This window comes from Leptosomus discolor, chromosome 19, assembly GCF_034619465.1.
Source record: "Leptosomus discolor isolate bLepDis1 chromosome 19, bLepDis1.hap2, whole genome shotgun sequence".
Lineage (NCBI taxonomy): Eukaryota > Metazoa > Chordata > Aves > Leptosomiformes > Leptosomidae > Leptosomus > Leptosomus discolor.
In genome coordinates, this window is record NC_141409.1 from 2,174,014 (window position 1) to 2,188,151 (window position 14,138).

The 14,138-nt window shown below is 49.9% G+C and overlaps 1 protein-coding gene across 1 annotated transcript in view; it reads right to left on the reverse strand.

Annotated features, from left to right (window-relative positions):
- Window positions 1-1,384: 1,384 nt before the first annotated feature.
- The window catches only part of RABL6 (RAB, member RAS oncogene family like 6), a 60,053-nt gene continuing 47,299 nt past the window's right edge, over window positions 1,385-14,138 (reverse strand). The window contains exons 11-15 of the mRNA XM_086475551.1: window positions 8,888-9,106; window positions 7,867-8,215; window positions 5,886-6,057; window positions 4,120-4,169; window positions 1,385-3,522 (exon numbers count right to left, since the gene is read on the reverse strand). Coding sequence (XP_086331677.1) covers window positions 3,325-3,522; window positions 4,120-4,169; window positions 5,886-6,057; window positions 7,867-8,215; window positions 8,888-9,106 — 988 coding nt within the window. The 3' untranslated portion in view covers window positions 1,385-3,324. The remainder of the gene's footprint in view (window positions 3,523-4,119; window positions 4,170-5,885; window positions 6,058-7,866; window positions 8,216-8,887; window positions 9,107-14,138) is intronic.

Below are 14,138 nucleotides of genomic sequence, written 5' to 3' on the forward strand. Positions count from 1 at the left end.
CCTGGAGGGCTGCTGGCCCGGGCTGACGCTCGAGGGAACAGTGCTGCTGTCAGGCAGCTCTCGTACCGCACCCCGCCGAGGGCTGGTCAGCAGTGGAGCCATCCTGGCCGGGAAGACACGGCGGGTGGGCACAGGGAACCTTGAAGTGACCCCTCACGAATGCTCCGGCTTCAGGCTGGTGCAGCGGGAGCCAAGGTGCAATCGTGTCGCGGCCGAGGGCTCCTGGATCTCAAGGAGCCGGCGGTGCGGAGGCAGGGGAACAGGCAGGAGGGCTTTCAGGGGTCTGCCTCCACCAGCTGCCCCCCGCACAGGGCTCCCCTTGCTGCCCAGCCGGCAGGCCACGGACGCAGCGATGGCTTTGCGCTTCTCCCTTCTGCTGCTCTAAACCAATCGTGCAGCTCTGGCCAGCAGTTAACTGCAGGAAATTGCAGCTCCTCAGCCTCAAGCTCTCAAGATTTTTTTTTGGATGACTGATAAACCCAAAAGCAAAGACACTGGTACCTCTAGAGATGCTCACAGGAACTATTTATATCAATGTGATCCTGCAGAAGCTTCCCCACAATGACAGGCACGTACACATACTTTTTATATTTAGCTTATTTGAAAGACTGGGCATGGGAGAGCCCAGCTCAGATAAGGTCTATTCCTTTCTCCCCTCACTCACACTTGCTGGCACTGGCTTACTCCTCATGCTGTAGCCCTAACCAGCATTCCCTGAAAAAGGGAGACGTCTAAGTCTAAAAAGTGCCTTTTTGCTGCTATTCCCTTCCATGCTCCCGCTTCACCTCCAGGGTGGAATTTCTCTGGCCTTGCTGCCAAAGCCAAAACATGCCACACACCCTCCTGGGGTTCCCATGTAAGTGCAGAGAGCTCCCGCATCTGCTTTTCTCTTTTCAAGGAGTATTTTGGAACACAATGACTCATCTTTGCTTGTTTTTGTCTCAGCTCCTTGTGCTGACAAGGAACATGAGCTGCAGGGAGCATACAGGCTCCTAAGGTGGCCAAATCTGGCCCAGGTGAAACAAAACAATGCCAACATCAGTGTTTCCAGGGGACTCGGTGTCTGTACAGCCTTCTGCTAACCACGAGCTGCGTTCGCAAGGAAGCAGAGCTCAGCAGAAACGCCGTCTCCCTTATGCTGTGGGAAACAACAGCTCTCTGAGGATAGACTTCAGTTTTGGGGAAAGAACTCATGTGTTCTACCTTCAACTTTTTGGGGTTTTTTGAATGATTTCTAATTGAGCACCCCATTCCATGAAGTGTAAGAGCACAGCAGCACCAGGAAGGGGCAGCGGGACACCCTTCTGTGAAACAGTCCTGGAGGGACTCGCAGCTCCCGAGCCCAGGCAGACGTGCTTGCGGTGGAGAAGAAGATGTGCAGAGGCAGTTGTACAACAGAGCTTTATAGTCAGAATGGATTGTACCAGGTTTTTTCGATGCAAAATGGAACATGACCCAAAACCTTCACAGAACAGAAGTGCTTTCAGGAACGCAGGCAGCTGAAGCTCGGATGCCCGCCTGCCTTTTCGCAAGAGGCCGCAAACCGGTCACGTCCCAGTCCACTTCTTCCTCCCCAGACGTGCAAAGTTTGAACTGTCCCATGCAATTTCCCTACAGTGTCACGTGAAATGCAGTAATGCTCAGAGAAGGAGGCAAATGCTAATGGCAAACAGACCTGAACAATATACTGCTCATGCAGCAAAAAAACCCAGTTTGTTTTATAGGGAAACAGTTACAAGTGCGTTTTGGGGGCTGGGGGAAAGAAAAAGAAAAATGGAGCAGGTAACTGCCTGCTGGTCAAGACAGCTCTGGAGTGGATAACGGATCAAAAGAACACCTTGATTTATACGGATGTAGAAGGAATGCCCAGTTTGGATTTCATGGTTGACATTTTACAACAAAAAGGGGAGAGGGAGAACAAACCCAAACCTCAAATCAACCTGCAAGCAAGAGGGTAATGGAATGCACAGAACCTGGAGGGAGCTTCGCTGTCTGAGCTGTGAAAGGGACACCGGAATCAAACCAGAAGAGGGGTACAGAGAACTAACGAGCTCCATCAAACACAGGGGCTGCTGACTGAGACACAGGCAAGTGCAAAGGGCTGGCCTGTAGCGCCCATCCGACGGCACCGACGCTGCTGAGCAGGCACCAGTCCATGGGTTTAAGTTCAAAGCAAAAACGAAAAGGCTTTCCAAACTCCTGGGGTAGGAGGCTCTCCACTTGGGGCAGGGAAAGGCAGCACGTTGGCTGCTGGGAGGCTCGGCCCAGTACACACGGCTGCAGGACTGACAGAAGCTGGACCGGGAAGGTCGCTGCCTGAGCCGCAGCGGTTGTCCCTCTCAGTGGGGAGAGGCGGCCGGTGTTTTACAGCGTGACCGTAAAATGCCTGAGAAGCACATGCCTTGCCATGCTAACACTTCCCTGCAGACAGTTCTGAAGCGCTGGGTGTCTTCATTTCCACATGAGAGTCATGTCCCTGAGAGGTACCGATGGGAGGGGGTTCTAGTATATGCAAATTCAAGGGTGGGAAATGCAGAAAAGCACTGATTTTTCTCTCTCTTTTTCAGGTTTGCTTTGCACTTTGCATTGTTTTCCCAAACTGCATAGCAGCTTACATGTAGTGTCTGAGACACTGGGGCCACGGAAATCAATGGGGCTTCATGAATTCCAACAGCAGCACCAGTGAGTGCTAATTAAGCTGCTGTGCAGAAAGGTTCCGTCCAAAGGACTCCAAAATCACACGCGCTCTCTCTCGCTCTGGCCCTGCGGCTGCTGTTTTGGAGAGCCGTACCATAGCATGACCTGCTTGATTTAAAGCTCATCAACTGCTGGGTGGAGCAAGGGCCAATACCACCTTTCTCATTAAAAAAATAGGAAGGATAAAAAGTTAAAGACTTGAGACAGGCGAGCACGATGCGTTCATGCGGCATGTTTTGTTGCACTCCTCTTAACACGACAGGAATTTCAGGAGTGGAATATAGCAGGGGTGGAGCAGGAGGCAGGTCCCCTTCACCTCCCACACCCTGCCAGCTACCCGACAGGGCATCTCTGGAAGGAGAAAAAATGACAGCCTGGAAACGGGCCTGGGAACCGTGCCCTGAACCTTCCCCTTCCTCAAGTACATCTCAGCTGGATTTCCTTTTTGTAGCGAATGCACCACAATGGCGGACACAGATGTAAAGCTTTTGTTTTGCCAACTCTGTTCTCAGAGAATACACGGCAAACGGCCAAAGCTTTACACATCTGCACCTGTCCTGGTGTGACTCGTAAGAAAAGATGGAGACAGCCATGACAGAAGAGCCCGCTGCGCGGACATGCAGCCAGCTACAGCTCCTCATAGTCCCCACCTCCTCGCGGCTTGCTCATGCTGGCTCCTCCTCCTCCAAGAAAAGCCTCAAGTTCATCTATCTCACTGTTTTTCTCCTTGCTCTTCTTTTTCTTTTTCTTTTTCTCCTCTTTGCTCTCCTCCTTCTCTTTGCTCTTCTTGTGTTTGCTCTTCTTTTTCACAGACTTCTCCTCTTCCTGTAAAATGAGAAAATTCTTATTAGTAAATCCTCTGAGCACGCCAGTAACCCAGCACATACCGCCCTGAAACTTGGCTCTGACAGGAACCTTACTTAGGGTGAAGCATCTCCTACCAAGGCTGGCTTGGAGTTAATTCTAGAAGACCCTTCTGTGAGTTTGGACAGAAGAGAGGAAAGACCAACTGGTTTATACATAGCGGTGGTCTGTCAGGCAGTTTGTGCCCGCCAATACCACAGAAATGTCAGTGACAAAGCCTCCTGCAGACTGCCCCGGCTGCCTCTGAGATCAGGTCTGCCGGGGACACCCCTCTGCTTGGAAAAAGTCACAGTGCTATCAACAGACTCAGCCCAGCAGAGATGCACTGCTCTATTTAATCCTGTATTTCACAAACTCACACACTGCCTTTTCAAAATTCAGCTGTTTAAAAGCTTGCTTCTAAGCTTAATGGTCTGCAGAGCCTGGGAGGCACAGAGCTGGCTGCAGGATGTGAGAATGGAAGGAAGTCCACCAGGTACAGAGTACACTGTAGAAGGCCACCCCTCTCCTTGGCTGGTAGATAATGTGGCAAATGAACTCTGAGGAATCAAATAGTACCTCTTTGCTTTTCTTTTTCTTCTTCTTTTTCTCCTTAGAAGGCTGTTTATCTGTTCAAACAAAAAAACCCACCAACATTGTTTTTAATCAGGTCAAACCATAAGAGATGCAATTCTGCCCTATCCCAGTCTCTAGGAACAAAATGGTCCATCCTGGAGCCATGTGCAAAGGCAATCCCGACACCTCAGCCCAAACTGCACCCCTTTAGAAACCAACACAGGCCCCAGCAGTCACACCCCAACATAACCATATACATCCAGTTTCATTATGAGCATTACATTATCTATTTCATTCTGTGTTACCAACACTGACCTGGGCGTTCACTGTATCACAGCTACAGAGAAACTAACGTAGAGACCAGCTCTACAAACTGGCTCAAAGGCCAAATCGGGGATCAGGTGATGATTTCCAGAGCTGAAGAAGAGCTCCTGGAAACCATTTCCCTTTGACCACTGAATATGTGAAGGCAGATGTTAATCCTACCAGGCATGGTCTGCGCTTCTGTGAGTTGGGCTACTAATGGAAGGTCCTTTCAGGACACGGTCAGTAGACGGGAGCACTCACTGTTGTTGCTCTACAGGGGCTGCTACCTTCACGGTATCAAATGAGTCCTACAGTCCATCACTGTCAAAACGTTTGTCCCAGGCTACTGTGGCTGCTGACTTGGCTGCTGACCTGACTGCTGAATGTCCACTGCCTTTGCTCAAAACCTCCTTCAACAGGAGAGTATGTACTTGGCTGTTTCACAGGAGGCTTTATAACTGCACCACGTTTCACATGCGGTATTTGATTGTCAGTCTCACCTACACACTCTTCTTCATCAGCTGATCTGTCAATACAAGTCAGCCATGAAGAAGCCTAATTGCTGGTCAAGCTACAACTGACTGACTACCAAGACATGTTTTTATATTTATCCCAGAAAGAGGAGATAGGGGGAACCCATGTTGAATTACCAAAGATGCTACACTGAAGTTAAATTATTGACCCGGGCCTCTGCAGATGCACTTCTAGCTATTTCAAGCTGTGCTGTTCAGCAACTCAAAGTGACAAGCCGAGGAAGCCATCGCAGCTTGTGACACCTTGCTTACACTTTTGGAACAGCTATTCAAAGAGATCTCTCTCTGGCGCTGCTTACAGCTTTTCCCCACCTTAAGTCTTTCACTTCCCGTCTTTCGTGGTGACATCGGGGGCAGATCTATAGGAAGGTGCTTGGCAGTAATGCCAGGACAGTAGAAAATATTCGCCTGAGTAAGATTTGCTTCCTCAGGGGATGGGGGGCGGAGGGTGGAAGCCTGATGACTGCTCAGGTTGTGATCAGAACCTCACCCCACCTTTCCCAAAAACAGAAGAGCAAATTGACAGGGTATGTCAGAGCACTTTGCTCAAGTTGATCCAAATTCTTGAGGGGGTGGACACTGCACTGCTGAACACCCCTTCGCAGGCATGCAAGGCTAAGCAGGAAGCCTTATACAGAAGCAGTTTGTGAAAGATGTGCTCCTGCTTCCAGCTGGGACAAAAATAATAGATGGCTGATGCCATGGATGAGCTAAGTTGCCCCCCCTCCCCATGGGGAAAAACCTGAAGTTATTTATGTTGTACATTATGCTGTGTTAAACCATATTAAACACTCACCCAGGGCACTGCATGAAGTTACCGGGTATTTTATTTAGTGCAAATTGGTTTGCTTACACCCTGGAACCATACCGGAAAAAACAGACGCCTGACAAACAAAATCAGCAAGAGTGGAAATAAGGTGTGATCTTTACCTTCCTCACTGCTCTCCTTGGGACCAGTTTCTTCCAAACCCAAACCAAAGAGATCTGAGTCATTTTTCAGTTTAAAGGAGTGGACTGTTGATTTCACAGGCTGGGGTGGCTTTGCCAACGAGGTATCGTCATCAGATACTTCAGAGAGATCTTCTCGGACTGGGAATTCATCCTAGAGACAGGAAAAGGCAGACAACACTGACAAATCTTTCAACTACAATTTCTAAGCATTTTGTACACAAAGATGTCAGATGCCAGCAGGTGGGGAGCAGGGAAGGAAACGGTAGCTGAACTGAGCTGCTATTGCCTGGAAATTAATGCCCTTGATCTTATAAGCTTTATCTATTTCTTGCCTTGGTAAAATGCCTCAGCAGCACTGCTATTGGAAAGTGTGCTCTGGTAACTTAACAGGCGTGCTACCAAAACCAAATTCCTGATGTAAAAGAATTAAACGAGACCTTCAACTGTGTTAGCTCAACAGCATCAGCCCCTAACTGCCCTGGAGGGGCACCTCTGTTTTGGGGAGAATCAAATCTAACAGGCTGAAAACTCACCTCCAGAGCGGACAGACAAAACCTTTTTGCTGTGTGGCTCTGCAGTTCTTGTGTACCAGAGACAACCCATGGCAGGGCCACGGAAGCCGTCTGCGTTTGCAGGGTAACGCCCTTCACCGAGTCAAAAGGCAATGGGCTCCCAGGGCAAATTTGCTCCTTCAATGTGTGCTAAAAACCAGGATGCTGCAGAGACTGGATATCACCCAAAAATTCTCTGTCTCTGCCTGATGGGAATGGAAATGAAGTTTAATGATCTTCGGATACCTGCCAACCGGTCCTCTTTAGAATCCGTTACGTCCTCCATACTGATCGAACACGGCCTCGCTCTGCTGCTGACCTACGCAATGCCCCCTTCCTCCTGGCTGATGGGGGTGTTCTCACTGCTCTGCCTGACCAGTAAACCTTGCAGCTGAAAACCATTCACAAGCTGTGGGCCATCTCCCTGACCCTGTTGCAATGGCAAGCTCCCTCACAAATCCCGTTTCTCAGCATCACAGGCTAAGAGAAGTAAACTTGCTCCAAATACTTTTGCTTTCATATTAAACTGCCAAGAAAAGCAGGTACTGAAAATGCTAAATGAATGGAAAATTACTTAATAAACAGCATGACAAACAGGCAAGGTCAAAGAAACTGGGACAACTGTCCTCGCTGCAGGATTCCAAAATGATGCAAGCACCTAACAGGCTCCTGAACACCAGCTAAGCCGGACACCAGGAGTACCCCTGAGCAGCAGCTGCCCACCCAAATGGCGGTTAGCAGTTCTAGAGGTTGCTCTGCTGGCTGCCAGTACTGATCACTGAAATCAGGGATGGCTGGAGCCACAGCAGGAAGCTCCTACCAGCCCCGAGGAGATACCTGTGTTTTCTCCACCGTCACGACACGACAGGGGCAGGGGGGAGTCCTGCTGCTCTCTGTGTCTGAGCAGACACCTGCAGCTGCCCAGTGCTGAATGTCACAGAGACACTACAGCTAACCTGGCTATGCTGGAAAGTCCTTCCCAGGCAGATTTTCCTACTTCAGTAAGAAGCTTTGCCAAGCAAATTTTGTTATGGCCTTTGGATTGCTGGACTGACTGCAGGGAGCTCGCTCTCTCTGGCCCACACACACTTCTACGTGTTAAACTTCGGGTGACAAACCGTTACCTTTGTATTTTACACCTTCCACACTGCGGGACTGACCGCACTTTGGACTTACTGAGAATAAGCAGCACGTTAAAACGCACAAGCACAAACCTTGTTGCTGTGTGGCTTCAACAGAGCATTAGTGGGTTTGTGCTTATATCAGTCTCTTCAGGTTGCTTAGCACCTGACTTGCTGTGACTGCTGCTGAGGGATGGGAGAGCAGATGAAAGCTCTGCTCAGTGAGATGCCTCAACACCTCAAGCTCAGCCTCGCAGCAGCGCACAGCGATTCATGCATGTTATTTACCATTTTCTTCTTCTGGCTGTCAGAATCCTCACTTTCGAAGTCTGGGTCATCCATAACAAATGAGAGCATCTGAGTAGCTATTGGTCCCTCTTGATCACTGTCAGACGACTCAGGCTTTTCCTCTTTGACCACTTTCTGCTTGAGAGCATGTCCTTTGCTTTGGGAAGTGGTCTTTGGGGCCTGGACTGCTGCTGGGGTGGCAGTGGCAGCAGCTGGCAGACTAGCATTGACCTTGCTGCTGCTGTTTCTTTCAGACCCAGAACGTGGAGGTAAACTGTCAGGAGGCTTCGGGTCATTTGCTTTGGTCAAAATTGCTTCACTGTGTGGTTTCAGAGAATTTCTGGAAGACCTGAGAAGAAAGAAACAAGTTGTCAGAGCCTGTCCACCCCCGCTCTGTGAAGCAAAGCTCAATGACCAATTAATAGTTGAGCCTGCCCTGAAGGGCTGCAATGTGTATCTCAACAGGAGAGTTGATTCATCCTAGGGGGGTGCGTGGTCAAACAGGTACCACTCAGAGGGTGAAGATAACCCTGGCGTCCCTGCGGATGCTGATGCAGAGGTGCCTGTGCCAGCGGGCCACGCCTGCCTATCACCCACAGGATGTGGTACGGGGAGAACACGATCCAGTTCGTTGTTCTCCGGCACAGGGTGTGGTGAACGACTTCCAATCCCTTCACCACAAGACTCCACGCCTCTGTCCTCCTCACACGGCTACAAGCAGACGTTCAGGCACTCGGTTACAGTCTCTTGTTCAAACTTGAGAAAAAGGCTGGGCCGTTCCCAAGAAGAAGCGTTACCAGTGCCCACAGGAGCACAGGGCTCGAAGGCACGCTGCCTAGGTGCAGTGCAGAAAACACTGCGCACAGTCACACCCGAGGTAAATACAGCCCCACCTTACAGCTGAAGGAAGAGACCGATACAGAGACCAAGACTGCCCAGAGGCTGCACAGAAGTCAGTGGCAGGACTGAGAAGGGCCCAAGTTTGCCAGCACAACCTCACACTTCAGGCTGTGCTTCATACCTTTTTTTTTCCTGCTCCGTGTCGATGTCTTTATCAGGTATGAGTACGACCTTCGAGTCCTTCACCTCTTCCTCTTCCTCCTCCTCACTCGATAGTGTGATGTTCTTGCTGGGCACCCGTTCTGCTGCCAGCATGGGTCTGCTGGGGATTTTGTCATCCAGATCTAGGTCGTCTTGGAAACCTGCCACCATGGGGTTCCCCCCAGACGCCTCTCCATCGCTGCAAAACAGACAATGAGCAGACATAGCACCCCCAGGATGTGCTAGGACAGACATGCCTCGCCTTGAAAGCAGCCTGCCGCTTTCCTTGCCCTTCTGGTGACTTCAGGGTTGATGTCCCTCAGCCCGGGGTGGCTGCACCCCCTGCACACTGCCCAGCCGCTGCCCTGGTCGGGCTGGACCTGCTCCCTGCAGGCTGCGGCGCTGGCACAAGACAGGCCACAGAAGGATGTGCCACACAGTGGCTGCTGCCGTTCAAGCTGAAGACGAGTGGCTGGAAAAAGTGAATCTCAGTGCTACAGAGCAGCCTGTTGATTCAGCTCTATCAGAATATCTCCGGTCCAACATGCAAGGATCATTCAATTAAACCATGGGAACTGCCTGCCTTAATCCCCACATCCTGTAATTAAACCTGATCATATACTGCCACTACTATGGGAATTCACTCACAGCTATTAGCTTCCTGGAATTATTTCTGTGTCTCTGGTGCTCCCTGAAGCAGGCAGCTACTCAGACACCATAACCATGCTTTAACATCCCCCAAATTAAATTAACCTAAGGACATACTTTTAGAGCTGGAGTCTGTGAGACTCCCTGGATGTAACACAGTTACGTGTTCAGAGGCATCTCGATAGAGGGCTTCGCAGCTGAAATTACCTGCTGAGGATTCTTGTCTGAATGTCCCCAGGACTTAATAATTTTAACACTTTCTGAAGGATTTGCTCATGTCAGGAATACAGATATTTTCCCCAGCCTTGCTGATGAGCCTTTGCAGCACCTTTCCTCATTCTGTTTCCTTTACCTGCAACAGACACCCAGCTCCTTCCTGATAACCTACAAGACACAATAGCCACTGTCCTTTTAACGACTTGATACGGATTGTACAGACACAGCCTCCATTTTTACACAGAGACACACACACACACACAAAAAGATTATAGCTTGGAACAGATTAGATTTTAGAGGCATAAAAAGAATCACAAAAACTTGAAACCCTTGATCTGGAAGAAGGTAGTGTTCCCAGACTAGCACAGAGCCATCACTGGAAAAGTCTGTGGAAGACGGTGTGCTGATGGGATGGGAAATGACGAGGCCCTAACACAGCCCGAATGACTGCACTACTCACTCTGGCTCTTAGTTACTGGTTTACAAGTCAGTTTTAAAGAACTGGTACATCTGCCAACAGATAATGGAGTTATTTGTGACATAGGGGACGCCACGCTTATGACAACCGGTGCAGCACACTGAGAGGGATTACAGTCAATGCTTGTCTGGGTTAGAGTGCTAAGATCAGGGCTAACGTCCACTCCCTCCTTCTGCTTTTGGTGTGGATCCCTCCGCTTTCAGGACTCACAGTGCAGCTCCCAGCTAAGCAGAGACAGGCTGCTGAAGAGCCCCTTCACCAGTAACACTGCTGCTCTCATACTGAGCCAGAAAGGAGGCACACAGCCCGTCCCACACAAAGGAGGAGAAAACTGGTGCCCAAAACAGCTTCCAAGGCTGGAGGAATTACAAATGAGTGATTTCTGAGGTCTGTGAAGGACTGCCAGGGTTTCCTCTTGAAATGCACTGAAAAGAAAATGGAGTTGCAGCCTAAAAATGGCAGGACATTATTCTGAACCAGCGACACTGTATGTCTTTAACATGTCACTGCTCTATTAGGCACAGGGACTCTTCAGAGATTGCTGCCACTGTCCTTCTACCGCACACCATACGAGACCTGCAGCCTTTGAAGCATTCCCAGTCCGAACAGAACATCCACGTGTGTACACACACCCGCACAAAGTGGGTCATCTCCCTTTGCAGTGGATACACTGCCTCCGTCTATAACTTCCAGACAAAACGCTGAGCGACAGCTTCAGAGCAAAGCAACGGAGTGAATATACATCAGGAAAATCACTGCTGCAGTACAAACAAGGTCTGACAACGCAAAATTAGTATCAGCTTGTGGTCCTGAGGTTCCAGCTGGAAGGAGTTCAGCGCATGCGAAAACAAGCACATTGCGCCACTCTCTCCATGCCCCACGCGCTGCCAAGCCCGCGTCAGCGTCAAGCCAACGTGCTGGGGGCGCAGGTACCCACCAGGAACGACTATGCTCGCCGGGGTCTGCGTCTGAGCTACCGAGCAAAGAGCACATTGGGGTTTCCTCAGGGAGCCCTCCGGGGTGCACACAGAACGGCTGCTGGTCATTGAACAAACCCTGCTGCAACCTGAGCACAGTCTCAAACCCAGATCGACCATCAGCCCTGCCACGGGGCCAGCGGAATCTTCTTGCCACATCAGTTTTTGGGGCTGGAGAAAGAGGAAAAACCCAAACTCTGATAAAGCAGATAAGCTGAGGGAATCACTTGCTGCAGGATGAGCCTGCACAGCTATATGGTAGGAGATGGAGGTCTTCCACGGTGAACCAGTGTCCTCAGCTTCTCTCACTAGGTCCAGTGCAGCTGGGTGCAAAATATAACATAAATAACAGCTGCCATAAAAGCAAAGAACCAGTTCAAAGCCTTTCAGAGGACACAGGAAATCTTATCAACGTTTGAGATCAATGTCTAGCAATGCTGACAAATCAGATCAGGAATACCATTAGGTACAGCATAAACTCGCTTTCAGACACCTACAGCCCACCCACGGACCTAGGCCAGCCTGACCCAGCAGGAGGGAAGAGGGGAGCCCATTTGGAGCCAGATTAGCTCCTCCAGTGCAGTCACACACACACTGGCTCAGGGCATCAGGCTAAAGAGCAGCAAATTAAGTTCTGAAACAGCAAACTGGGAGAGGGACCTGCCTTCCTAATTAACCGGTAAAGAAACTGATTTTGTGAGTTCTCTTTATTGCAAGCTGGAGAACCATAACACACTATTAAACAAAACCCAGGGCTCCATTAATCTCTGTAGATCTGTGCTGGGATTTTGCTACAGCAACACCAAGAGACGTCAGTAAGTGCTGAAAGTCTCAGCAGCTGCCTGATCTTTTGGCAAGAGGAGCCTTGCTCCACAGGCATGAGTGCATTCCTCACTGATAGCACCCTTAAGAAAAAAAAGTGTTTCTTTCTAACATTATTGCTCCATGTCAACTCTTTTTCCATCGTTTAGAGATGTCATGGAGGAGGGAATGGGAGAAGTTCACATGACATCACTGCAAAAAAAACCAAGAATTCCCGACGTCAACAAAATGGACAAGAAATACCAGACTCAACAGCCTCTTTCTGAAGCTCAGAAAAGCAAACAAGTTCTTACAAATGGAAGCAAACACATCCCTGAGCTCAGGAAGCTGCTCAGTTACTCAGCATAACGCCCGCTTCCAAGAACGAGAGCAAGGCCTTCCCCTCTTCCCTGAGGAGCTGCCCTCTGTGTGAGAGAGCAGCTGGAGCTCTGCCTGGGGATGGATGAAGAGCCAACTGAGAGCTTACGGGTTAGGATGCAAGAGAGGACAGGTAAAGGTGACACCACAGTGGGTGCCTGCTACAGGCTGCCCGATCAGGAAGAACAAACGGATCAGGCCCTCTACAAAAAGACAGGAGCAGCCTCATGTTCGCAGGCCCTGGTCCTCATGGACTCCAACCAACGTGGTATCTGTTGGAGGGACAAGACAGCAAGATGTAAGCAACCCAAGAGGTTCCTGGAGTGCACTGATGGTAACTTCCTCCTCTGAGTGGTAGAGGAGCCAACGAGGAGAGGTGCTCTGATGGACCTCATACCCACAAAAAATGAGGGCCTTGTTGGGAAGGTGAAGGCCAGAGGCAGCCTTGGTGAAGTTCAGGATCCTGGGAGGAGGGTAAAAAGCAAGCTGGACTTCACGAGAGCAGACTTTGGCCTCTTCAGAGATTTGCCTGGAAGAGTCCTGTGAGGGCAGAAGGGCCCAAGAAAGCTGGCTGATATTCAAGGATCACCTCCTCTAAGCTTAACAGCAGTGCATCCCAGCATATAAGGGGTCAGGCAAAAATGCTAGGATGCCTGCATGGATGAACAAGGAGCTCCTGGACAAACTCAAACACAAAAAAGAAGCATCCAGGGGGTGGATGCAAGGACGGGTAACCTGGGACGAATACAGAGGCATCGTCCAAGCATCCAGGGATGAAATCAGGAAAGCTAAAGCCCAAAGGCAATTGAATCTGGCCACGGGTGTCAAGGACAAGAAGGACTTCTGTAAGTAGAGAGGTGACAAAAGGAATACTAGGGAAAATGTGGGCACATTGCTCCATGAGAAGGGGGACCTGGTTACACAGGCCATGGCAAGGCTGAAGTACTGAAGGCCGCCTTTTCTTTGGTCTTTACTAGCAAGACCGATCTTCAGGAATCCCAGGTCCCAGCGACCAGGGGATATGCGGAGCAGCGAAGATGCACCCTTGGTGGAAGAGGATCAAGTCAGGGATCCTGGACAAAGCAAAACTGGACATACATAAGCCAAGAGCGCTGATGGGATGCACCCATGAATGCTGAGGGAACTGGCAGGTGCCATTGTGAGGCCACTCTTGATAATCTTTGATCAATCATGTCAACTGGGAGAAGTGCCTGAAAACTTTCCTGAAGAGGAAAGCAAATGCCACTCCTATCTTCAAGAAAGGCAAGAAGATGGACCCAGAAAACTACAGCCCTTTCAGCCTCACCTTGATCCCCGAGAAGGTGATGGAGCAGCTAATCCTGCAAACTACTTCCAGGCACATGAATGAAAGCAAATCATCAGGAGTAGTCTGCACAGATTTATCAAGGGTGAGCCATGCTTGATCAAGTTGATAACAAGTCTATGATGGAATAACTGGCCGGGTAGATGAGGGGAGAGTAGTGGATACCTGGACTTCAGCAAGGTCTTTAACACTGTGTCCTGTAAGATCCTCATAGGGAAGCTGTTGATGTACAGGCTGGATGTGCAGACAGTGAGGTCGACTGAAAACTGGCTGAATGGCTGGGCCCAGAGGGTGGTAAACAGTGCCACCAAGTCTAGTTGGAGGCCAGAAACTAGTGTTGTACCCCAGGGATCAATATGGGGCTGTCCTGTTTATTATCTCCGTTAATGATCTGGATGATGGGGCAGGG